The 24,724-nt window shown below is 51.0% G+C and overlaps 1 protein-coding gene across 1 annotated transcript in view; it reads left to right on the plus strand.

Annotated features, from left to right (window-relative positions):
- Positions 1 to 11,440: 11,440 nt before the first annotated feature.
- DOCK1 (dedicator of cytokinesis 1) overlaps positions 11,441 to 24,724 on the plus strand; it is a 534,414-nt gene continuing 521,130 nt past the window's right edge. Inside the window, 1 exon segment of the mRNA XM_032607328.1 lies at positions 11,441 to 11,621. Within this exon segment, the coding sequence (XP_032463219.1) occupies positions 11,574 to 11,621 (48 nt within the window). The 5' untranslated portion in view covers positions 11,441 to 11,573.

The raw sequence follows: 24,724 nt of genomic DNA on the forward strand, positions 1-24,724 counted from the left end.
GGGGCCTGGATCTTGGGCTTCCAGCCTCCAGAACTGTGAGAAACAGATGTCTGTTGCTTGTGAGCCCCCTAGTCTATCATATTCTGTTATAACCACCTGGAGAGACCGAGACAGTTTCCCCTCTAGGGATGCACACACACACACCCCTGGCCCCAAGCAGCTCTGTGTTGTGCCCTTGCTGGTGGAGCCCTTCTTCCTCACCCACTCTTGCCCTCATTTACTCCCCTCCACCTCCCCGCAGCCCCGTGACTGCTGCAGGGCCCCTCCTGCAGAACCACCCTCTCCTGGAAACCCTGCTCAGCGCCCCCCCCCCCCCCCCCCCCCGCCCCGCAGTCCCACCTCCCCTCGGGGGTGAGAGGCCCTGCAGAGAGCAGAGTGCCCCCGGGGGTGGGACAGGAGAGGGTCTGAAGTAGGCAGGTGAATGAACACTTCCTTCTTCAGGCAGTCAGGCCTTTATTTTTAGTTCCTTTCTATTTACGGCAAGTAATACTGGTTCTCCTTTTTAAAATCAACTTACTTTTTTTGATTTTTAAGAAAAATATTAAGCAAATCATAGTACAAGTGGTGCTGGGCAAGCAAAAGTCCTCAGGGTGGAAAGAGAGGGATGGGTTTTTAGAGCCCGAGGCCCTTGCTGTTTCCATCCTCACCTGCACTTACAACCTTCTCAGCTGTTCCTTAGCTTGTGGCCCTCCAGACTGGGAGCTCCTGGGGGGTAGTCATCACTGTGTCTCCAGGACCCCCATGGTGCCCTCGTCCAGTGGGTGTGCTGTGCACACTTCCTGCCCTGAGCTGAGCCCCACATGCTTGAGTTCCTCCGCTGGGCCTGGGTGTGTGTCTGGCTCAGGCCAGAAGCCACTTCCTCATTATCTGTGGTCCTGGTCCTTGGGTGACAGCCAAGCAGGCACAGGGTGTGTGTGCCTGCTTGCATCTGGCTGGGGCCCTGCCTCGGGGCCCGGGAGTGGAGAGGGCTTGTTAGTGAACGTGTTGGCGAGGCCAGGCTTGTCCTCTTCTGGGGAAAAGGCCTGGGAGTGGGCCTTCCATGATGCTGAGTCACAGGACTTTTGTGCAGGTTCAAGAAAAGGTTAATTGGGGTGAGCTCTGTCCCCACCGTCACTCATCTGCACCCTTGCACAGGCGGATCAGTTGGTCCGCAGGCCAAGGATGTGAGCTTGTACCACTGATAGCCCATGCCGTGTGTGGTCCCTGCAGCACCCAGAAGGGAGGCCGATCACCCCAGGTTCTCACTCATTCACTCAACAAACATCTGCTGAGCTCCTACTCTACTGACAGCAGTAGCTGACATGTATTACACACTCGCTGTGCTCCAGGCAGTGCATGAAACGCTCCCACGTGGTTGTCTGCAAATGATAGGCTGTAATTAAATGAGATAATACATGAGCTCAATAAAGCCTGCCTCTTTGTATTATTACTGCTTTCATCTCGCTATTATTAGCCCCAAGCGCCAGGCTCCGCAGATAAGATGCATAAAGCCTCCCTCCCAGCCTGTGGAGCAGTCACAGATAATTACAGGACCAGAGAAGTCAGTCCAGGTAGATGCCCTCTGAGGGGGAAGGGCTTCTGTGAGTGCTACAGAGGGAGGGACTAACTGTCTGCAGGGTGAAAAAACCTCACCTGGCTGCCCCAGGCTGGGATAGCATTAGCCTTGGCCAGAGGGAGAGAGGAGGGGCAGGTACTGTACCAGTCTAGGAAGGCTTGGGCTTAGGTGCCCTCTAGGGCCTGAGCGAGTGGTGTATGTCTGGGGCCTGGCAGGAAGTTGTATGGATGGAGGCTGGCGGGGAGGGGCGCCTGGCTAGTAGCGTGCCATTAACTTAATTAACTTAAGCACAACAGTTTAAGTCGTGGAGCTGGAGGTGAGCTGGCTGGGAGGAGTAGTCTTGGTGTGGAGGCCGCTCCCGGCAGGGCTGCCCTGGGCTCAGGCCACACCTAGGGAGGAGCCACCTGGCTGCCCTGCTGGGCCTGGATCTCCATCCAGTCATGGTATTGGGACACTAGTGGTTAAGGTGGCCGTTGTGTGGTCTGGATGATGAGAATTATTCAGCTTTGACACGTGCCTTTGGACTGCCAAGTCCCAGAGACAGGGAGATCCAAGGAGCATTGGTCGCTGAAGATAAGAAGTCTGGAGGCCTGGGCTTCAGCCCCAGCAACCCTGTCAGCCTCCTCATGTGCAAAGTGGGCATAAGAATAGCCCCCATCATATCCACCCCACAGATTTGCCGTCAAGACCAAATTCATGTAGGTGGTTCAGAGTCTGGGGTCGGACGTTACAGTGATTGGGTTCAATCTGGATTCTACTGCTTTTTAGCTGTGAACTCCGAGCAAGTTACAGAGAACCTTTAGGAGCCTCAGTTTCGTCATCTCTAAGATGGGGCTAACCATAGCTCCTAACTCCCAGGTTATTGTGAGGATGACATGCTCCTGGTGCCTTAGTGGGTGTGTTCTCAGTAAATTAGCTGGTATTGTGCACCTGTTTAGTTTGTGAATGTCAAAACTCTAAACAAAGGACTTCCAAATTCATCCCCCCTTTCCCCTTTACTCACTTTCTAGAACCAGTTTGTCTTTTCTCAGTCCACCTTCCCTTCTGCCACCAGGGTGAGCTTCCTAAAGCACAGATTTTCCTTGTGCTGTCGCTCTGGCTTGGTGGTCACAGTCCTTCTCCTCTGGCCGCAAACCCACCACACCCACCACTACTCTTCATCCCACGTCCGCGCTCCATCTCAGGCACTGAGCGCTTTCCGGACCTCGGCCATTCCTCACGCTGCTCCTTCTTCCTGGAATGACACCTCATGTCTCACCTTCTCCCCATTATGGCCACCACACTGTCTGCTTTCCCTGATTCCTCCAGTTGGTACGAACTTCTCTTTCCTCCAAACACCCTTAAGCCTCCAGAGGCAGGGGTGTGGGTTTGCATGTGTATCTGGGCCCCGTGACTGACAGACCCGGGGCCTGCCCACCGTTGGCCTTTTGTAAGTTCGCGCTCACCTGGACTCCTCTGTGGTGGCTGAGAAGGAGCCTCTGGCCAAGGGTCAGGCTGCGAGACTCAGGAGAGGTAATGCTGCCTCTGCTGTCTGAACCATCAGAAGGCAACGGCCAGGCCCTGGAGCCGTGCCAGCCTCCCGCGCTGCGGCCCACATCCTGTCCCTGGCTTTCGTGGCCTGGGTGAGGATGTATGACAGCGGGAAACCTGGGCAGCTCCTGTGCAGGAGACTGCAAGAAGCCGGGGAGGAGAAATGTATTTCTTATAGATCTGGAGGTTGCAATCTGAGATCAAGGTGTCAGCAGGTTGGTTTCTCCTTGAAGCCTCTCTCCGTGGTCACTTTCAGGCAGTGTCCTCACATGGCCTTTCTTCTCTGTGGGTGCACTCCTGATGTCTCTTTTTGTGTCCACATTTCTTCCTTTTATAAGGACACCAGTCAGATTGGATCAGGACCCACCCTAATGGCCTCTTTTTAACTTAATCATCTCTCTAAAGGCCCTGTTTCCAAACACAGTCACATTCTGAGGTACTGGGATTAGGACTTCAACATATGACAAAACTCAGTGCATAACGGTGGGTCCCCAAAGGACAGCCAGAATGGCACTGTCCAAAGATGGAGGAGTAGGGGGGACAGACACTCACCATAATTCCTGACTCCCTCTTCACTCAGGCCCCATGCTGAAAGCAGTGAGCACTTTGAGAACCAGAGACAGGAAGGGTCTCATCTAGATAAGTTTAAAAGGAAGAGGCTGGGAGAATCCCAGAATTTCCCAGATAGAATAAGGTACCCCACGGACTTCCCTGGCGGTCCGGTGGTTAAGACTCCGTGCTTCCACTGCAGGGGGCACGGGTTCGATCCCTGGTTGGGGAACTAAGATCCTGCATGCCATGTGGTGCAGCGCCCCCCCCCCCCCAAAAGAATAAGGTACCCTATTCTTATCCTTAGAAGTATCTACCACCAATCCCACCATGACAATAACAGCTCCCATTTATGAGCACCGACTCTGACTCTATGGTTGCCATCGCTTTCACACCATTTTTATGTTTTCCTCTACATTTTGTGGGACTTGGAGCATGTTGGTAACTCTGTTTTAAGGTCTTTGTCTGCTCATTACATCATCCCTGTCACTTCTGTGTTTGTTTCTCCTGACGTGTTTTTTTCCCTGGTTACGGGTCACGTCTTCCTGCATCTTTGCACGTCTGGTCATTTTTGGTTGGACGCCAGGCATTGTGCACTTGGTATTGTTGGGTGCTGGATTTTACTGTATTCTTTTAAATAGCACTGGATTTTGCTCTGGCGTGCTGTTATGTTACTTGGGCTCAGTTTCATTCTTTTGATCTTGCTTCTAGGCTTTATTATTTACTAGAGCAGCCTTTAGTTTAGGGCTAATGTCGTCCCACTACGAAGCTGTGATCCTTTGGAGGACTCGACTCCACTCTAGATCATGAGGTCCTTCCACCCTGGTTGGAGGGAATACTAACTCCTGCGTGAGCTCTGGAAATTATTCAGGGCCTGCTACTTCCGGGTGTTCTTTCCACAGCCGGCTTCCTAGCATTTCAATCCACCCATGCAGAGTACTCAGAGACTCAGTGCAGCGCTTCTGTAGATCTCTGGAATTCTCTCTCTGTGTGGACAGTTCCCTCCTCTTGGGTCCTCTGACCTGTGACTCCTAGCAGCCTAGGGTCTCCTGAACTCAGGTCTGTCTTCTGTGAGTGAGACCCCTGGATTGCTTTAGTTCCCCTTCCTGTGCTGTGGCCCAGAAAATGGCTCCAGGAAGCCACCTGGGAAGCCATAGAACTCACCTCATTCATTTCCCTTCTTCGGGGATCACAGCCCTGCGTCACCTGGAGTCTGATACCTGAAAACCATTGTTTCATCTGGAGGCCCTACGAGTGAAAGCTCTGCTACCATCATCTCATTAAGTCTTCAAGACGCTCTAGAAGTCAGATTATTTTAAAAACAAGGGGGGGGCTTCCCTGGTGGCACAGTGGTTAAGAATCTGCCTGCAAATGCAGGGATGCAGCCTCTTCCTTTTAAACTTATCTAGATGAGACCCTTCCTGTCTCTGGTTCTGAAAGCGCTCACTGCTTTCGGCATGGGGCCTGAGTGAAGAGGGAGTCAGGAATTATGGTGTGTATCTGTCCCCCCTACTCCTCCATCTTTGGACAGTGCCATTCTGGCTGTCCTTTGGGGACCCACTGTTATGCACTGAATTTTGTCATATGTTGAAGTCCTAATGCAGGGGACACGGGTTCAAGCCCTGGTCCGGGAAGATCCCACATGCCGCGGAACAGCTAGGCCCGTGCGCCACAACTACAGTGCCGGTGCTCTAGTGCCTGTGAGCCACAGCTACTGAGCCTACACGCCGCAACTACTGAAGCCTGCACGCCTAGAGCCCGTGCTCCGCAACCAGAGAAGTCACCGCAATGAGAAGCCTGTGCACCGCAACGAAGAGTAGCCCCTGCTCGCCGCAACCAGGGAAAGCCTGCACACAGCAACGGAGACCCATTGCAGCCAAAAATAAATACATAAAATAAATACATTTATTTTTAAAAACTAAATAAATAATAAAAACGAGGAAACTTAGAGCACCCAGGTAACTTTCCCTGAGTCAGACAGCTGCCAAGGTGTTGGTCATGTGTCTGCCTGACTCTGAGAATGCTACCATGCACTGTCTGGACCCTGAGGGAATCCAGCTTCCAGGGGCAAGGCCTTGACCGTCTCAGGCCTTGCCACCTGGATCCAGGCTCCTTCTGTTTCAGGACACTCCCCCTCCCGCAGGTGTCCTGGCCCCCAGCCCCAGAGCTCATTTCTGTGTGTACTCAGTGTGGGAAGGACTGTTTGGTCTGCATTTATATTCACAGTCACATCTGCCCACGAGGCACATTGGGTCAGCAGGCAGCATCTGCTACTGAACAACATATTTGCTCTATGGAGCTGGTTGAAGTTTAACACCGAGGGTCTGCCTTAACGATCTTCACGGAGAATGCAGAGCGGTGCACCTGGGAAATGAAGTAGAGCCCGAGTGATTGGAGTGAGGCCAGCCCAGGCTACTGTTTCACAAGCAGCTTTTCAAGTCTCAAGCACTTCCCTTCCCTCACTTTATTTATTAAAAAATTTCAGGGACTTCCCTGGTGGTCCAGTGGTTAAGACTCCACACTTCCACTGCAGGGTGCATGGGTTCGATCCCTGGTTGGGGAACTAAGATCCCACATGCTGTGTGGCATGGCCCCCCCTCAAAAAAAATTCAAACATATTAAAAAAGTAGAGGGATGAAACACTCATAAACCTATCACCTAGACTGAAGAATTTTGTTTCACCTTTCTTTGTTTTTGCTGCAGTATTTTAAAGTAGATGACAAACTTCTAAACACTGCAGCATGTATCTCTAAAATATAAGGACTTTTCTGATATAACCACAATAATTCTATTATTACACTTAGCAAAATAAATAATTTTAAAATATTATCTACTCTTGGTTCACAGTTAAAATCCTCTCTTGTCCTTAACAACTTTTAGCGTTGGTTTGTTAAAGCAGTACCCAGTCAAGGACTGAATTTCTTATATTTCTTTCTTTTCAAAAATTTATTTATTGTTTATTTATTTATTTTTGGCTGCATTGGGTCTTCGTTGCTGTGTGCGGGCTTTCTCTAGTTGTGGCGAGCAGGGGCTACTCTTCGTTGCGGTGTGAGGGCTTCTCACTGCAGTAGATTCTCTCATTGTGGAGCACGGGTTCCACCAGGGAAGTCCACTTATATTTATTGTCTTTTAAAATCTAGGACAGTTCTTTCCCATCCACCCATTTTTTTCTAATAATACTGACTTGTTGATGACACCAGACCAGTGTCCTACAGAAGAGACTACCTTCTATCTTCATCTGACTGTACAGATATTCCTCAACTTACAGGGGGTTAGGTCCCAATAAATCCATTGTAAGTTGAAAATATCGTAAGTTGAAGATGTATTTAACACACCTAACTTAACAAAACTCATCGCTTAGCCGAACCTACCTTAAACGTGCTTAGAATACTCAAGTTATCCTACAGTGGGGCAAAATCATCTAACACAAAGCCTGTTTTTATAAGAAAGTATTGAATATTTCATGTCATTAATGGATACTGTACTGAAGTGAAAACGCAGAATGGTTGGTTGTCTGGATACAGAATGACTTGTACGTGGTATTGGTCATTTCTCCTCCTGATTGCAGGGCTGACTGGGAGCTGTAGCTCCCAGCTGCTGTCCTGTATCAAGAGATAGAATTGGACTGTGTGTCAGTAGCCCAGGAAAATATCAAAATTCAGAATTCGAGATAAGTTTTATACTGAGTGCACGTCACTTTTGTACCATCCTAAAGTTGAAAATCTTAAGTCGAACCATCCTAGGTCGAGGACTGTCGGGTGTTCTTGTGATGTCATTTAACCTTTTGCTCAATCTCCTCTATTTTCTGTAAACTGGAATTTAGGTCTAAAGTCTCGAATATACTTTTTTTTTTTGATTATACTTTTTAGTTCTGCGTGACATTATGTACTGTGACCATATGCCTGGTCATGTAATATGATGCTAACATCTGTTACTGGATCAAAGGGGCAGCAACTAGATGCCTCACTGCAGACCCCATACCTCCTCTTCAGGTGGCAAACAGTCTGTGGTTAAGCCGCTTGATGAAGTGTGTAAAATCCCTGCATCCCTGTCCTACTCTCATCTGCTCACCACCCTTCCTTGCCAGATAAACGTGTCCCCCTCCCCCATTCACTGTGCCTCTGGTACCTCCACCAGGCAAGATTTTGCTGAATTATCTCTTGAGTTTGCATTGTGAATATGGAAAATTTTTTCAAATTAAAAAAATTAATTTAAATTTTCTTTCTTTTTTTTTTTTTTTTTTTTTTTTTGCGGTACGCGGGCCTCTCATGGCTGTGGCCCTCTCCTGTTGCGGAGCACAGGCTCCGGACGCGCAGGCTCAGCGGACATGGCTCACGGGCCCAGCCGCTCGCAGCATGTGGGATCCTCTCGGACCGGGGCACAAACCCGCGTCCACTGCATCGGCAGGCAGACTCTCAACCCCTGCGCCACCAGGGAAGCCCTAAATTTTTCTTTTTTAAAAATATTTATTATTTATTGGCTGACCAGGTGTGCGGGCTTTCATTGCGGTGGCTTCTCGGGTTTTCTCACTGTGGTGGCTTCTCTTGCTGTGGAGCATGGGCTCTAGGCGGGCGGGCTTCAGTAGTTGAGGCTCGCAAGCTCTAGAGCGCAGTCTCACTAGTTTGTGGCGCACGGGCTTAGTGCTCGCAGCATGTGGGATCCTTCCGGAACAGGGATTGAAACCTGTGTCCCCTGTATTGGCAGGCAGATTCCCAACCATTGCACCACCAGGAAGTCCCTGCACGGGATCTTTAGTTCGAAGCACGTGAACTCTTAGTTGAGGCATGTGGGATCTAGTTCCCTGACCAGGGATGGAACCCGGGCCCCCTGCATGGGAGAGCAGAGTCTTAGCCACTCGGACCACCTGGGAAGTCCCAATTTTAATTTTCAAAAATTAAAAACTGTATATCAGTTATGCTTTTTCATGGCTCCATCGCAAGATTCTGCCTTATCTGGGGAGGGGGTCACTAGTTGAACTCCCACTGATGCTAGGACTGGGGGTACTCAGAGCCACAGTGCTCTGGGCGGGTCATACCTGCAAGCACGGCAGAGATCCAAGTCCTGCGTGATGCCTGGGAGGTATGGCTGAGCTCTGTGGCCCAGCCACGTCAACTCAGGAGTTAACAATGCCAACTCACCATAACCACCCAGGGCTCGTGGAATTGGAGATGGTGCCAGTCTGGAGCTCAGCAACCACAGGGCAAGGAGCCAGGGCCCAGACTCGATTTAGAGACGCAAAGATGAGACCACTGTCAGAGTCAGCCAGGGAACGCGGACAAACCTGTCAGTGCCTTCAGGGACAGTGGCCAAACATCGCAAAAAGGGACCAAAACTTCATTCGTACTCCAACACATGGTCTGTGGTCCATCTGGAGTTTTAAAATTCTGATTTAGAGATTTATTTTTATGAGTGTCTTACAAAAGTATACCAAATCCCACTCCACATTTATTTTATCTATTCAGTGGGTCACCTTTATCAGGGTGAAAGTGGAACTGGTCTAGAAAATGTTAAACCATGATGTTATTAAGCAAAAAACATGGGGGCAGCATCAGATGAGGAAACCAAGCACAGCTAGAGAATGTCTTACCTGTTCAGCAATATCTTCACTTTGATCCTCAGAAAGAGCTGCGTGAGGTTGGTATCATTATCCCTAGTTTATAGGTAGGGCTCTCAGAACCCTAAGGCTCTACAAGCAGAAAGGCTAGAAATGGAAGAACGGTTACACAGCTGGCAATGGCAAGGCCAGGACTCTGAGATGCGCGTGGCTCTCAAGCCCTGGTCTTTCACTACAATACGCCATCTTCCCCAACATGTAGCCACACAAGCAAAAGTAAATTGGGCACATGAGAGATCAGCATCACTAAAATGTTTTCCAGGTTTTCCTTGCAGAATTTCAAGTTCCTAACAAGACCTAGAAGGCCTTCTACTGCAGGCCCATTTCTTGGCCCTTTTCCCCTGGCTCCCTGTGCTTCAGCCACAGTGTCCTAGAAGTTCTTGAAGGATTTGTGCTCCTCCACCCCAGGGCCTCTTTGCACATGCTGTCCCTCTGCTAGTCTCTGCTTTTCCCTTAAAGTCTTGGCTTTCTCTGTTTTCTCAGGGAAGCCGTCCTGATTTGGAGTCGGTCAGGCCGACATCGTCATTTGTCTCAGAGTGCCCTAGCTTCTCCTGTACAGCACTTTCACTGTGCTTCTCCTTCTCAAGGCTCCGAGTCACCAGGCCACGGGTTCAGGGCCTGAGCTCCTGAGGTTTCTAATTTCTACAGGAGGTTTTAAGTGTGTACATGAGGTTGTGTGTGATGAGCTCAGTCTCCTTCCTTCTGTGGGACTTAAGTTCCTTATCAGTTAAAACAGGGCCTGCAACTTTCTATAAATCAGTGGTTGATGGTCCGTGAACTCTCAAGTCATATATTATCCTCTGTACGTAGGAGGTTGCCTCTCAGCCACCAAACTGGACAAGCTTCTTAGGGCATTCTCAAGTGTTTAATTAATTTATATTCTGGGTGGAATGTTGAGATTTCCCTGTCTCAAAGTGGTCCCAAGGACAGGCGATGGGCATTCTCTACAGCAGAATGGTGGCCCTTCCTGGCCTTTCCTAGGCCCTACCAGCCCCTTCCCCAGCTCTGCCATCCAGCGCTGTCTCTACCCCACGGGGCTTTCCAATCTTTTCTACCTTCCTTCGTCCAATCCTTGAAGTCTTTCAGGCCTACTGCCTTGTCACTGGCTCCTGGGGTCATGAGGAGGTGACCAGCCAGTTAATATTCCATGACACCAAATTTACTCCATTTTGTGGGCTGTCTTCATTCTGAAGCTGTCTCATTCCTCCTTTTCTTGGTTTTGACCTATTCTTTTCTGAAATTATGGTAAAAATAACTGTGTGTGTGTGTGCTGTTATAAGTTTTTCCTTGGAGAAATCTGAAACCCCATCTTCTACTGCTGTGGAAAACACAACAGTCTGAGAACTCGTACAGGGTGAAGAGCACGTCCCTAAGAGGCCAGTGTGTCTGCTCCAGACCAGGCCTGGGGGTTCCTCTCCAGGCCAGCATCTCTTCCCCCTCTTTTCCCCACTTCACAGGCCTTGAATCCTACTCAGCTAGCAGAAGTTTCTGGGGGCCCAAGGAGGCTGAGGTCTCTGGGCCCCAGCGGGGACTTGCCTGCCTTTCCCTCTTGGCCTCTCCGGGTAAATGCACTCATTCCACACTGCAGCAAGAGGTCACCTTCCCGGTAAGCGCTCCCTGCCCAGCACTGCACCATCTCCTGCCACCAGCCTTGGGTGTCCCTGCTCAAGCACTAGGAGCCGGTCCACCTCTTGTTATTCTGCTCATCACCTCCCCACCCCCGGCTTGGCTAGTGTGGTGCTCCTAGCGCACCCTAGCACTGGGTAGGTGCTCAGTTAATGGTTGTCAAATGAATGAATGAACCACGTGCCCTGGGAAGGCTCCTCCCAGGGAACCTGCGGGTTTGCTCGGCTCCAGGCCTCTCCTCCCAAAGCGGAAAGTGAGTTGGGGACATCACATCACCGCGCGCCAGTCTAACCAGGGGCTGTTGCAAGCCACAAGCTTCACAAATTGCCAAGAATCCCCCTGCCCACCTGCCGGCCAGGGCGCACCCCTCTGAGAGGGGTGTATGACATCCAACCCCCGGGAGAGCTCCGTGGACAAGGGGGAGACGACGCCCCTGCGGGGGCTGCTCCTCGGGGGGTGGGGTCGCGGGCCATGGCCCCCCCGCCCGCCGCCCGTCCCGCCTCCCGCCGGCGCTCCCGGCCTTTCCCATCCGGCCCGCGACGCTCCGCCCGCCCCGCCCCACATGACACCGCCTCCGCCGCAAACTTTTTCCACCCCATCCTGTCGCGGCTCGAAAGGAATGGAAAATGGCGGCCTAGGCGCGGAGTTTCCTGGCGGAGCGGCTGGCGGCGGCCTGGGCGCCGGGACGCGGGCGGCGGCATGGACGCGCTGGGTGCCCCACCACAGCGGGAGGAGAAATACGGCGTGGTGAGCACCTCCCGCGCGCCGCGCTCCGGGCCGGCGGGGCGGGGCGGGGCGCCGGGAGCCTGTTGCCGGCGGCCCGGGCGGCGCGGGCGGGACGCGGAGGGGCCGCGGAGGCCGGGAACCCGCGTCCCCGCCCTGCCCGCCTGAGGGTCCGTCTGCGGGCACTGCCCCCTCGGACTCCGGGCGCACGCTGTTCCCGCGCCCGCTCCGGAGCCCGCGCGAGCCGGGCCGGGGACACGCGGGGGTGGGGGGAGGCTTGTGTCACTTCCCGAGGGTGTCCCCTCCGACATCCAGCTCTCGGGCGGGCACCCCGGCGGCGGAGCCTTCCAGCCCCCGGGGCTGTCCCCCACGCCTCGACCCCAGCTGGGCCGGGCCGGGCCGGGCCGGGCCGGGAGGCCCCGGCGGCATTGTTCGGCCGCGCCTTTTTGCTTTTCGGATGAAGTTGTGCTCAGTGTCTGCGGCTCCGGGCGGACAGTTTCAAGTTGCAGCGACCAGAGCGAAGAACTGTGCTCTCCCCCGGTGGGAGGTGGCGTGTGCGACCGGGGCTGGGCGATCGCGCCGCCTGCCGCTCGGTGGTCCTGCCCTGGACGGCGCGGGACCCTCGGAGACCAGCGGCCGAGCGCTCCGGGGTCCCCGGGGCCGGGAGCGGGTTGCGAAGGGCGGGACCTGTTTTGGCCTCGCTGTTCTTTGTCGCTTCCTGGGGGGAGTAGGGAGGGTCGGCTGCAAGTTTACGTTTTGGACCAAGTACACATTCCAGAGTCGGAGGCTCTCCTTAGTGGCAAAGCAAGCAGCCCCCCAGGCCCCGTGCGCCCTGCCGCCCTCCTGGCGGGGGTTGGTAGCCTGGCCTGCGGAGGCCTGTGGGTGCTTGCCTTCTCTTAACTTGCGCACCGGAGGCTCTGTCTGGGCCCGCGGCTGGTCTCCCCCTCCGCACGGCTTCCCTGTTGGCTTCAGTCCCTCTTTCCTCCTGCTCCGCGATCCAGAGGCGTCCTTGACCACCTCTTCAGCCAGGCTGCACTCTGCCTGACTTGGAAGGCCTTTTGTAGCCTTGGCCTCCCCTCCGAAGCCAGGTGGTGCCCTCCTGGGGTTCCAGACCCTGCGGCCCGCCCCGCCCTGCCCTCCCGACCTTGAGCCTTTGCGGGGAGCAGCCCACTCCCACTGCTGGTGTGGTTCGACCCTCCCACTTTGGGAAAGCCTGGGTGGTTCTGGTCCCAGGGCTCTCTCTTTTCTTTCTGTGATGCTTCTGTTAGATGCCAGGGACGTAGAGTGGAGCTGGCCTGGACATTGGGACGGTTGTAGGTCCCCTCTGGGCCCGCAGGGGCTTGTTGCACAGGTGGCGCTGCTTCAGGACCGCTGTGGCTGAATTCCCTTCCCTCCCCTGTTTTAGAGATTAGGCCTCGGAGGCTCAGGCACATCTACAAAGGCCAGCAGCAGAGCTGGACTTCTGAGTGCAGCTGAGTTTGTAAGCAGCGTCCTGTGGCCATTCAGGTGGTTTCAGCCCCGATAGAAAGGTCCTCATCGATCCACATTGGATGAGGGAGGTTTGGATGTGGAGATTCCTGCTGGATCAACTTCGGGTGTGGGGCGGCATGGGGGGGGGGGGCGTCTGGGCTGCAGTGAGCCTGCTGGGATGCTGTGTGTGAGGGGAGGGCTGAGGGCAGACCCTCAGGGAACGCAGTGCTTGGAGATGGAAGAGAAGCTGGAGCCCGGGGAGAGGCGGGCGGGGGCCAGGCGGGGGCAGCAGAAGCCCAGCACTCCTGCTCAGGACTTGCTGTCTCAGTCCTGTGTGGTGGGGACTGCTGTCCCTCCCACTTCTCAGAGGCAAAGGACAGACTAGCACCACTAGTAAGTGCTCCATCCTGAAACTGAACCCTGGTGGTGGCTTCTAGAGTTCATGGTCACCCCGCTGTGCTCACCAGGAGAGGGTGAGGGACCTCTCTTTAAGGTCGCTTTGATACCCTTGGCTCCCAGGGTGACCTGGACGGTTGTCAGTGAGAACCCGGAGGTGTCCATACCTGTGAGTGACCTTGTGTCTCATGGACCAAAGGGAACATTCACAAGTAGAGACCCACAAGCAGGGTCTCCCCACTGGGGAGGCAGCTGTGGGCACGAACGTGGTTGTGTCCTTCCCACGGTAAGTCACATGCCTTCCAGAAGCTTTGCTTAGCACTCACGGCAGTGCCCTCCTAACATCACACCTTTGGCTAATACTTTGGTTTTAGGAAAACTCCAAGTTGAAAGTTTCCAGAGAAGAAGAGTATCCTGGAGGTTTTGGAACCAGTTCTGGGAAGAATGTGAGTGGCGGTCAGGCAGGGGAGATGGGAGGGGGGTTGTCCTGCCTAGTTTCACCAGGTGGAGAGGAGGAGACAGCACAACTCTTTCAGCAGCAGGAGGAACTTTAAATAACTGGACCCCCTGTCGGGGAGGGCACGCAGGCCTAGAGCTCCTAGAGTTCCCGATTTGGGCAGGGGAAGCCAGGGGAAGCCGAGGACGCTTGAGGCAGGCTGCCCTCGTGTCTGGGAGTTTGCCTGGGGAGGATCCCGCTGGTTCTCAGGGAGTGGGCTGGCTAGGAAGATGTAAGTGTTGGATGTAGGGATTCATTTCCACGAGGTTTAATTCCTCTTTCTGCCGAAGGGAAAATTACTGGAGATCCCCCTTTACCAACCACAGCGTGTTTTTGGGGGAACCTCACAACAGGACTGTGTTTCCCTAGATGGGCCCTGGTGGGTCTGTGGGCGGCCAGGCTTCCACCGGCCAGTGACTTGGCCCCTGAATGAATCACGAGGGGAGAGGAAAATGGTAAAACTCCATCTCATTTGGAAACATGAATCACAGCTCATGTTTGCAAGTACTTAGAATCTGTTAGAAGCATTGTTTGTAAATGAGACACTTCAGTTATTTATTTACTTTGTGGACTCGGGAAAGGAGTAAACAGCTGATCTGTTGCTCGCTCAGCAAAGGCAGGAAACGCTGGTGGCCTTCCCCGCCCCGCCCCCCCCCCCCCCCCCCCCGGCCCCCCCCCCCCCCCGCCCCCCCCCCCCCCCCCATTCATGGTGCAGGGGATGGGTCACCTGTGAAATTGACCAGCCTGATAATTTCTCCCCTTTGGGCTTGAGTTTGGTGGGTCAGTTTTTACAGACCTGGTTTATTAACACGGACATGAACTTTGACCTAGCTGTCACACTGAGGGGTTGGACCAGATGAACTTTCCCATCATCCCCCAACTAGGCAGAGTCAAAACGTCCCAACACCAGTAAAATTGTGTTCATTGGGGATCCTGTTCTTCAGATGAGGTGAAAAGATGCAGCCGTCACATCTGAGGCTGGCGTGCTCACGTCTCAGTGACGGCATAGAAGGCAGAATAACGGCCCCCCAAGTGTCCAGGATGTGTGAATGTGGTGTGTGACACGGCAGAAGGGACTTGGCAGTATGAGATCACGGCTGTGAACCCTGAGGTGCAGAGATGGTCCCGGGTTAGCCACGTGGGCCCCCAAAGCAGAGGACTTTCTTTGTCTGCTCGCACAAGAGAGATTCGGCAGAAGTGGAGTCAGAGCGATTTCGAGCCTGGGAGGGTTTCCATGCCCGGATGCTGGCCCAGAGATGTCGAGGTCCACTTGCTACCAGGCAGAGGCCTCAGGGAGCTGAGGTTGGCCCCAGCTGACAGCCAGCAGGGAAATGGGGACCTCAATCCTGCAATTATAGCTGGATTCTGCCAGCACCCCTGAATAAGCCTGGAAACATTCATCCTAGAGCCTCCCGTGGAGCGCAGCCGGCCAGCACCTGACTTTGAGACCAGAGCCACTGGGTGTTTGACCTGGAGCACAGTGAGATAATGAATGCAGGTGGTTTTCCACTGCCAAGGGTGTGATGATTTGTCTATGGCAGCAATCGAACAGGAATGGAGGTGGTGTGGAGAGCAGCCTGGGCGAGACTACGGTTCTCTTTCCACCCTTTAGCTTTGCTAGAGGCAGATTGAACGAACACCGGTGACCTCAGCGTGCCCTTCACTCTCCACTCCCAGGCAAACCTCAAAAAGAGGATGTGGGCACTGGCACCGAGACATCTTTAACTTCTGGCTCTTAATTGTTAATGTGGCCCTTGAGCAAGTTATTCCTGCTTTTTTAGCCTCAGTTTCCTCATCTGGAAAGTGGACCCAAGCCTGCCTACTGCAAAGACCGGTGGGGATTCACTGAGATAATGTCCTCAGAGCACAAAGCCCTGAGATCAGCGTTTGCGATAAGCCAGGTACGCCATGGAGCGGTGCTTTAGTAATTTTTTATTTAATAAAGCGCAGTTTAGAAATGTAGGGACGAGTGACTTCCTGTTTGGATTTGACAGTCACGGTGGCTGGAGGGATGCGTCTCTTCCACTCTTCCAAACTTGTTGTCTTAATGGTGTGCTTTGCCCCCATATTAGGGGGATGTGACATCTTGCTTGGTGTTAGGGATTGTGACGTGTGTATTCAGATTAGCCCTGCGCGATGATAATTGCTAGGAGTGGTGTAATATCCAGTAAATGTGGGAGTGTCGAGAGTTGCTGAGAGTCCTCTTTGTTGCTTAGAGTAGCAAGCAAGCTGCTACTTTGGGGAAGAAAAATTTGATTTGATTGTAAGTAAATAGAAATGCAGACATTTTCATTCACTGGAGTTGCAGAAAAATGAAATTAAGGCATATTATATTTCTACAACCTGGTTTTTTACTTTGGAAACACTATAAACATTTAAAATGTATTGTAGTGCCAGTGTTGGCCCAGAATATCAGACGTCTTATTCAGGATTGTCTTAGCGGGTTGTGAATGGTTCTTTCTCTTGTGACTCTGAGGATGCAGGTAGTCCAGACACGGAGAAAGAAACAGGCAGTTGTGAGTCCTGTGCTGGGCACAGCTGAGGAGCTACAGTGCCCGAGGGCACCTGCCATCTCTCTGTCTCTCCTCTCTTTCTCTCTTTCTTCCCTTCCTTCTTCCCTTTCCCCCTTGTTCTTTCCTTCCTTCCCTCCTTGCTCTCCCTTTTTTTCTTCATTAACTTTCGGATTTTCAGATAATTACAGACCCAACAGTTGTAAGAAATAGTACAGAGAGACCCTGTGTACCCACTACAATTTTTCCCCAAGGTTATATCTTGCAAAACTGCAACACACGGTATCAGAACCCGGATATTGACATTGAAGAAGATACAGAACATTTCCATCATCCAAGGACCCCTCCTGCCCTTTTGTTGCCAAACCCCACCTCCCTCTGCCCTTCCGCATCCTCCCTGGCAACCATTAATCTGTTGTCCATTTCTATAATTTTGTAATTTTCAAGAACGTTACATGAATGGGATCTTGCAGTATATGTAACCTTTTTGGATTGCCTTTTCTTGCTGAACAGAATTCTCAGGAGAGTCAATCAGGTTGCTGTGTGTATCCATGGTTTGAAGGATGTCTGGGTTTTGCTGTTACTAGTAAAGCTGCTGTGAACATTCACGCACAGGTTTTTGTGTGAATGGAAGTCTTCATCTTCTGGGATAAGTGCCTAGGAATGCAGTTGTTGAATGGAAAGGTAGTTTGGCTTTTTTAAGAAACTCCCAAACTTTTCCCGATGCGGCCGTGCCATTTTATGTTCCCACCAGCCGTGTGTGTGTGTGTCTGTGTGTGTGTGTGTGTGTGTGTGTGTGGTGTGTGAGAGAGAGAGAGAGAGACGAGAGAGAGAGATGAGAGAGAGAGAGAGAGAGGGAGATCCAGTTTTCTCCGCATCCTAGTCGACCTTTGCTCTCGTCCCCTGCATCGGCAGGCGAACTCCCAACCACTGCGCCACCAGGGAAGCCCTCATCAAAAACTTTATCGGCCTTTATCCTGGCCTGTTTGCTGTTTACAGTCGCTGCTGCCTTTCCTCAAGAGTGTGATACACAATTTAGATGCCATCTTGCTGATTTTGTTTAACTTACATGGATACGTTAGGTATACTTTTAGGTATAAATGTAACTATTGTGATTTCCGTCCTGAATTAGGGTTGCCTAGCTGCTGTAAACAAACAGCCCCACCGTTTCACTGGCTTCATACGATGAACGTTCCTTTTTCCTTCACGTCACAGACCACGTGGCTGGTGGGGAGCGGCCCGGGAGCTCTGTTCCATCAGGTCATTCAGGGACCAGGGTGTCTTCCATCCTGTGGCTCTGCCCCCTGCCAGGATCTTGGGCTCCTTGCCTTTTAATTTGGGGGTGGGGGAAAGAAAGAGATGAAGGCTAGTTCACAGGAGATTTCTTCCCTGCCAGGGCTGGAGGTGGTGCCATCCTTCTGGTCACATTCTTTTGTTTAGAGCTCCGTCCCTGGCCAGCGTGTGGGACCCAGAAATGTAGTCTTGCCGTGTGCCCTGCAGGAGGCTGATGTGGAGCTCCTCCGTGTGTTTTCCATTGATCAGCAAGAGCTGTGATGGACCGGTTAGCAACATGGGCATTGAGCGAGGGGTTGTAAGATCTCATACCTTTTAGTCCCTGAGAATCCTTTGGCGGAACAGATGGCCAGACCCCTACAGAGATGTGAACGGGGACAGATGCCGCCTTTTTCTTTGAGGTGTATTCTACTACTTACGTCCCGTAGATTTCAGGATGTTCTTTGCTGTGTACTTAATCAGGACGGCTGCTGGGGTCAGGGGAGTGGACCCTTGAGCATAAGGAAAGCTCTCTAGATTGGTCATCTTCATATTCGTCGGCAGTTCCTATTCTCACCACCCTAAAATGTATGCAGCCCCCCAGACCCCATTCCTGGGTCTGTTGAATTCTATTGACCTCAGAAGATGGTTACTAAAGCCTGCTAGTGAGAACTGTGTCTGCTTCTAAGTGTTAGCCTTTGTTTCTTTGTTAGAACGGAGTCTTCATTTTCTTTTTCTTTTTTAATAATTGAAGTACAGTTGATTTACAGTGTTGTGTAGTTTCAGGTGTACAGCAAAGTGATTCAGTTAATGTATATATAATATATTTATAGAAATAAAGATATATTCTTTTTCAGATTCTTTTCCATTATAGTTTATTACAAGGTGTTGAATGTAGTTCCCTTGTGCTATACAGTAGGTACTTGCTACCTATCTGTTATATATATAATAGTTTGTATCTGCTAATCCAAGCTCCTAGTTTATCCACCCCCTGCCCCCCTTTTCCCCTTGGCAACCATAAGTGTGTTTTCCATGCCTGTGAGTCTGTTTCTGTTTTGTCAATAAGTTCATTTGTATCATTTTTTAGATTCTGTATATTAGTGATAACATGATATCTGTCTTTCTCTGTCTGACTTATTTCACTTAGTATAATCTCTAGGTCCATCCATGTTGCTGCAAATGGCATTATTTCATTCTTTTCTATGGCTGAGTAGTATTCCATTGTATTTATGTACCACCCCTTCTTCATCCATTCATCTGTTGATGGACCTTTAGGTTGGTTCCATGTCTTGGCTGTTGTGAACAGCGCTGCAATGAACGAACCTTCATTTTCTGAAATAGCATTTGACTTTATGACCAAGCAGGCACTGAAAAAGGCTGTAAGGGTAAATCAGTCAGAACTGCAGTAACTTCAAGTGATGTGAGGGGACTTCGTGGCGTGGGATTTTAAAGAGCGCTGGACCAGGAGTCAGAACGTCTGGAGTCCAGGCCTGGGTGCAGCACTTAGTGCCACCTTACTGACCTCCCCAACCTCAGGCCCCTGCACGGGGCCCTGGGAGAGTCCCAGAGCCTGTGCTCACCTCTCAGCTGCCCGCGAGGAGCTGCAGGGATCACGTGTGCGGGAGAGCTTGCAGCCAGAAAAAGTACCGCTCGGATTCGCTTACTGTGTGGGTGTTAACTTCCTATAGAGAAAACACGCAATTTCTGGTGATGGTTTTCTTGACTTTTAATTGGAAGAGGGCAGTGTGGCCTCGTGAGCTTTCCTTTTCCTAAAGTTTGCTGATTTTTATTTTATTTGTTACAGACAAGTTGTCTGGCGATGGACTGGCATCGTGGGTAGATGAGCGTTCTGAATGAGCTGCTCACCTGGGCAGTTGAACCTGCGTGGAGGTAGAGAGGAGGAGTGATGGAGTGATGGAGTGATGGCGTAATTGTGTCCCAGCTTCAGGGATGAGCTCAGTGGTCCTCAACCACAGGGAATTAGCCATAGAAGAAAATGGTGCCTTCAGACAACCCCTTCCTCCCTCCCTCCCTCCCCCCCCACCTTCCTGTTTACTTGACAGCTTTGTTCCTAGACCTCGAGGATCCAGAGACACCCCATGTCTCATCTCCGCTGGATTTTTGCCATTCAGTGAATTACTCAAAACCCTGCGGCGTTCGGCACTTTGGGGTTTGCAGGCATGTGGATCTGTTCGGTTCTTTTTTCACGTTCAGTTTGTCTTCTGAGAGTGTGTCCTCCATCCCAGCTCTCGAGGTCTCTGATCAGACTCCCGAGACCGCGGTGGCTGCCGCCTCCTTGTCAAGGGCATCCTTTAAAACGCCCCTCCTGGCCTTCTTGGCCGCCTTTCCTGCTGCACTCCTGTCCCACCGGCTGCCTGGCTGGTCCCAGGTCACGGTCTGCAATTTCCTGCCTCAGCTCCATAGGGTCTGTGCCAGATCTGGCTCATTCCCCCCCTCCCGGCATTGCTGGGCTGCCGAGCCCTTCCGGAATTGACCGTCCCCTGTGTTGCCAACCTCGGGCTGCGGGACAGGGTTGTGTGAGGGCTGAGGGCCCCAGGAGAATGGTCCTCAGTCTCCCAGGGCCTGGGAGTCTTGAGGGACAAGGGAGGGGAGTGGTGGAGAGAGCGTGGGGAGGGGGCAAGCGGGCCATGGGGGTCAGGGAGCTCAGATTGAGGAGACCAGAGGCCAGCCTCCCCCAGATCTCACAGCACTCTGGTTTCCCTTCTTAATTTCATCAGCCAGAGTCGCGTACAGATTTGGCTGATAGAGCAGTGGTGCCCAGCAAGGGGTCCGGAGCAGCTGGCCTGAATGTGGGGGAGGGAACCTGTCTAAGGCTCAGTGCCTTGTCCCTCCAATATTCGGCGACATCCCTGCAAAGAAGGTACTTTGAGTGGAGGCTGCCCGGTCTAGGACCATAGTGCTGGGTCGGGATGCCCCTGGGCCTCTGAAGCCCGTCTGCCCCAGTTTTACTCACTTGTTGACCGTGGATGACAGTAGTTTCTGCCTCACAGAGTTGCTCAAGGGTTAAATGGGCGAATTCATGTAAAGCAGGTTTTCTCGACCTGTGTACTAGTGGCATTCTGGGTTGGATGTATTTTGGTCATGGGGGGCAGCCCTCTGTACTGTGGGGTACTTGGCAGCATCCCTGACCTCCATCCACTAGATCCCACTAGCAATCCTCTCCCTTCAGCGGTGCCAACCCAAAATAGGTCCAGACATTGTCACCTGTCCCCTTGGGGGCCAGATGGCTCCCACTGGTGTCAATAAAGTGCTGGAGTCACCCCAACTCCTAGTCAGCACTCTGTAGTTGTTTACTGTAGTATTGTGACTGTGTTGTTAGAAGCAAAGTCTTTGCCGCATATTTGGGAGGAGAAGTTAGAAACCTGCAGGACTTGTTTCCCGAGGGGTGTGCTTTGGGCAAGAGGACTTGGAGGAGGAAGCCTAAGGGGGTTGGGGGAGGGGTTAGCGGGGCACCTGGGCTGTCTAAGGATGTTCAGGAGACAGCTATGTTTCTTCTTTCCGAGAGACAAACAGCAGTTTTGAGGTCATGTCCTGGGAAAAATGCACAGATTACCAGGGGAGTTATGGTCCATCCCAGCATTCTGTCTAAGAAATATCATTCAGGCTGCCCACAGACCTTCATAAATACAGGAGGTCAGGCATTCGCTCTTGGAGTTTTATTTGCTGGAATAAAGGCACTTATCAAGACTCCATTCCCCCGCCCCCCCAAATAATAACTTATTTTCTTGAACATAATTGGCTTAACGAGGGGCAGATAATGATTTAGCAGGAGGGAAATGTGATTATTTTTCTTCCAAATTGATGTGCTTCTATTAACTTCACAAGATTAATTTTAAAGTCCTTCTAACAACATCATGTGTGTTCTACTGCCCATTTTTCAAAGGCAAGAATGCGTTTTGGTCCTCCAGGCGCTGTGAGCAGGCTGCCAAGTTTCTTCAGATGGTTCTTGGGGGGTATTGCTTTGAGGATCAGCCTGGAGAGGCCAGGGCGAGGGAGAGGTGGGGACGGGAACCCCTACTGGGGACTCCCACGTATAACAGGGAAGAGAGCTTCCTTTGGTTGACCTCACTGATGTCTGGTGGTGTTTCCATACTGAAGTTCTGGCACATCCTACCCTGTGTGTTCTGGCGGTGCCACAGTGCCTTTGTGCACGCCCTTCTGGCTGCCTGGAAATGCCCTTTGTTTATCTTCCATCTGTCAAGCTTTTCCAGGCTCAGCTCAACTTGTAAACCTTTCTTTTTTTTTTTTTTTAATTTATTTTATTGAAGTGTAGTTGTTTTGTTTTGTTTTGGTTTGGCCACACCACGAGGCGTGTGGGATTTTAGTTCCCTGACCAGGGATCGAACCCATGCCCCCTGCAGTGGACCGCCAGGCAAGTCCCACAGTGTAGTTGATTTACAGTGTTGTGTTAATTTCTGCTGTACATCAAAGTGATTCAGTTATACCTATATACATTCTTCTTCATATTCTTTTCCATTATAGTTTATCATAGGTTATTGAATATAGTTCAATATACCGTATACTGCTATACAGTAGGACCTTGTTGTTTATCCATTCTATATATGATAATCCCGAACAGCCAGTCCATCCCTTCCCCACCTCCCCTCCCCCTTGGCAACCACAAGCCTGTTCTCTATGCCTGTGAGTCTGTTTCTGTTTTGTCAATAAGTTCATTTGCGTCATATTTTGGAGTCCACATGTAGGTGATATACGATACTGTCTTTCTCTATGTGACTTACTTCCCTTGATATGATAATCTCCATCTGTGTTGCTGCAGATGGCGCTATTTCATTCCTTTTTAGGGCTGAGTAGTATTCCATCGTATATACAGACCACATCCTCTTTATGCATTCGTCTGTCAGTGGACATTTAGGTTGCTTCCATATCTTGGCTATTGTAAATCACGCTGCTGTGAACATTGGGGTGCATGTATCTTTTCGAATTAGAATTTTCTTCCGATACATGCCCGGAAGTGGGATTGCTGGATTATATGGCAACTCTATTTTCAGTTTTTTGAGGAATCGCCATGCTTTTTTCCATTTACATCCCCACCAACAGTGTAGGAAGTCAACTGGCCAGTCTTCCTTGATTCACCCGGCTGCACGAGGGGCCCTTCTGCAGGCTGCTCTCTGCAGTTCCATAACATGCTTCTGTCTGTGGGCGCCGTTGGTGGACTCCTCCTTCATGTCCCCTGCTGGACAGAGGGCCCCTGGGGACAAGGGCTGAGTTGTGTTCCTTCCTCTGTTCCCTGCACCTGTGTGGTCCCTGGCACATCTTGTTGAGTGAAGGTGAAGGGACAGCTAGAGTTCATCTCGGCAAAGTATCAGGAGCTAATTTGAAAGCTGTGAGTGTGTGTATCTAGGTTTATTACAAAATACTGAGATAGTTCCCTGTGCCATGCAGTAGGTCCTTGTTGTTTCTCTATTTTATTTTTATTTAATCAGTTAATTCATTGATTAATTTATTTTGGCCGCCCTGCTCGGCATGCGGGATCTTAGTTCCCCAACCCAGGATAGAACCTGCGCCCCCTGCAGTGGGAGCGTGGAGTCTTAACCACTGGACTGCCAGGGAAGTCCTGATTATATCTATGTTATATATAGTAATTGCTAGACTCTTAAAGCCAAAAGGGCAACATTGTCTTGGTTTTCTAATTGAAGGACCAGGGCTGTGAGGGTACAGCTGGGCTGGGATCCTCTGTGGCAGGCCCCCTTAGAGCTTTAATGAACACAAGAGGCCTCGGAAGTGCTGGGAGTGGGGGAGGGGCAGGGAACCTTGAGGGAGGGAAAGGTTAAAACCAGTGATGCAACAGAAATCCAATTCTGTAGGATTCCTGCGTCTTCAACCGTGTGTTGCCTCCAGTTGAACAGAAAATAAAACCTCCATTTTACAGTTTTCACCTGACCAGTAGTTACCAGTGGGGACCATGTGTGATCAAGGGCTCGAAAACATTTGCACAATTTCCCTCTTCGACCGCTGTGATTTACAGGCAGGCACTTAAAGGTGGGATTAACGTGGAATGAGCCTTCAGAGTGAAGAATCTAAGTGCCTGGGAATAAAGTAGCGGATAAAAGTGTTTCTTAAGGACAGAGTTTTAATAATCATGGCATAAATAGTATAGCAGTAGTTACTTACATTTTTGAAGTCGGTATTTTATTCACCTAACAAAGTCTGCCACTTACCTGCAAATACATGCAGCGGCTTTGCAAACGTGCTTTAAATGTGTCAGCCTACAAAAGTTTTGGACCAGCTTATAAAATTTTCATTGGGCTTCCTGCCTTTGTCACTGACTTAATAATGATTCCTCTCGTGGCTGGCATTGCATCACAGCTGGAAGAAATGGAATGGTGGTGTTGAATCTTGTTCTCATTTTTTTATGAGCACTTCTTGTCTCATACAGGCCACCTTGCTGGGCAGGGGGCCATGTGCCCTCTGCTTATGCTCTAAAATACTTTTAATTATGTGTGCGCGCGCGCGCACACACACACACACACACACACACACACACAGCTGGCTGAAATCCTGGCATTACCTGGTCCAGCTTCTCCACTTTACTCTTCTTCTTACCTTTTCTTTCCACTCAGGGGATTCATGGGTACATTTCTAAACATAAACACGTGGCAGAGTATATGTGTCATAGCTGCACCCATATGGACAACCGAAAACCTCGAAGGGCAGGAGAGACCAAACGAAGTGATGTTATTAGAAAACCTTTCATGGGACCCTTCTAGAGCAGGGATGCTGCCAATTTCTTCCTTTTCTGAGATGACAAGTGGAGGGAATACCCAAAAGTTCAAGTAGAGATGACTTTTTTTTTTTAATTGAAGTATAGTTGATTTACAATGTTGTGTTAGTTTCAGGTGTACAGCACAGTGATTTAGTTTATATATATATAATATATAAAGTATATATATATAGTATATAAATATATATATAGAATATATATGGGACTTCCCTGGTGGTGC

The sequence above is a fragment of the Phocoena sinus genome, chromosome 16 (assembly GCF_008692025.1).
Source record: "Phocoena sinus isolate mPhoSin1 chromosome 16, mPhoSin1.pri, whole genome shotgun sequence".
In the NCBI taxonomy this organism is placed as follows: domain Eukaryota; kingdom Metazoa; phylum Chordata; class Mammalia; order Artiodactyla; family Phocoenidae; genus Phocoena; species Phocoena sinus.